This window comes from Volvox carteri (genome assembly GCF_000143455.1).
Source record: "Volvox carteri f. nagariensis unplaced genomic scaffold VOLCAscaffold_55, whole genome shotgun sequence".
NCBI classification, from domain to species: Eukaryota; Viridiplantae; Chlorophyta; class Chlorophyceae; order Chlamydomonadales; family Volvocaceae; genus Volvox; species Volvox carteri.
In genome coordinates, this window is record NW_003307598.1 from 935221 (window position 1) to 936164 (window position 944).

General features: G+C 49.7%; 2 protein-coding genes across 2 annotated transcripts in view; one reads left to right on the forward strand and one right to left on the reverse strand.

The window, feature by feature from the left end:
* Positions 1-202, forward strand: part of itnpB (Idaten transposition protein) — a gene marked incomplete at both ends in the record, with an annotated part of 6863 nt that extends 6661 nt beyond the window's left edge. The window contains one exon of the mRNA XM_002955822.1: positions 129-202. Within this exon, the coding sequence (XP_002955868.1) occupies positions 129-202 (74 nt within the window). The remainder of the gene's footprint in view (positions 1-128) is intronic.
* A 101-nt stretch (positions 203-303) lies between these two features.
* On the reverse strand, positions 304-774 carry VOLCADRAFT_96860 (uncharacterized protein; the record flags this gene model as incomplete). Its single annotated transcript, XM_002955882.1, has 1 exon — positions 304-774. One exon carries the CDS (start codon positions 772-774, stop codon positions 304-306), a length of 471 nt encoding a protein of 156 aa, XP_002955928.1.
* Between the last annotated feature and the right edge of the window lie 170 nt (positions 775-944).

The following is a 944-nucleotide window of genomic DNA, read 5'->3' on the forward strand; positions in this document are numbered from 1 at the left end:
ACATGCCACTTAGATTTGCCTACTGCAACAACACTCCATGTGAACTCACTCGGTTGCCGCGAGGACATTGAACTTGCTGGCATCACTCTGTGAGTTCATTGCCTTGAATACGTCGGCGAAGGCCTCAGGAACGCAGGCCGGCACCTTCACGGCCGAAGACTCCGTTGCATCACTGCATGCATCATTAGGAACGGATGTGTAAGTGATGTAATGTAATGATGGTTCTAGTCACCCAGTAGGCCTACCTAGGTGTGAATTCAATGCAATATTAATGGTCAATCGAAAGGCATTGTGCCGGGCTGCTTACCTAATTCGCGACTTCGACTTATTGGTCTTGTTGGAGTGATTGGATGGTGTTGTCGACAACAGGCTGTCAAGCACGCGCTTGCAGTCGATGGGCGGGATTTTAAGCTCAGCCAGAAGCTTGAGTGCCCCCTCGCGACCTGCTATGTCTAGCTCCGAGCGGATCACTTCTGAAATACTGTCCATGTTCTCCTCATTTTCGATGCATGCTCTCCTAAGAGCGTCAAGAGTCTTGGGTGGGAGCTCCGGATGTTTGACCCCAAACGCGGTCACACCTGGTGAAGCGTAAGGCGCCCTTCCAGGAAGATTCTCGGGCGTCATTTGAATTCTTGCAGGATTAGGAGCACCATAAGCTCGGGCCTGTGCTGCAGGAAGACGGTCAACGGTGGTCTGGCGGTGGTCGACCCGCCCTACCACGCCATCATTTTCGCCGCCATAAGCACCACCATATGGGGAATTGAAAATGTGCATTGTTTATGTAAACAATGGTGGCAGTGAATACGATCGACCGAGTTGTCGATATTGGTCGTCGCTTAGTTTAGCTTGTCCGTCTTATTAATAAAGGAGCCAAGGGTATGTAGTATATGAATGTAGCTATGATTAAATTTGAATGTACCTATTAGGAGTATCCATGGAGGCAA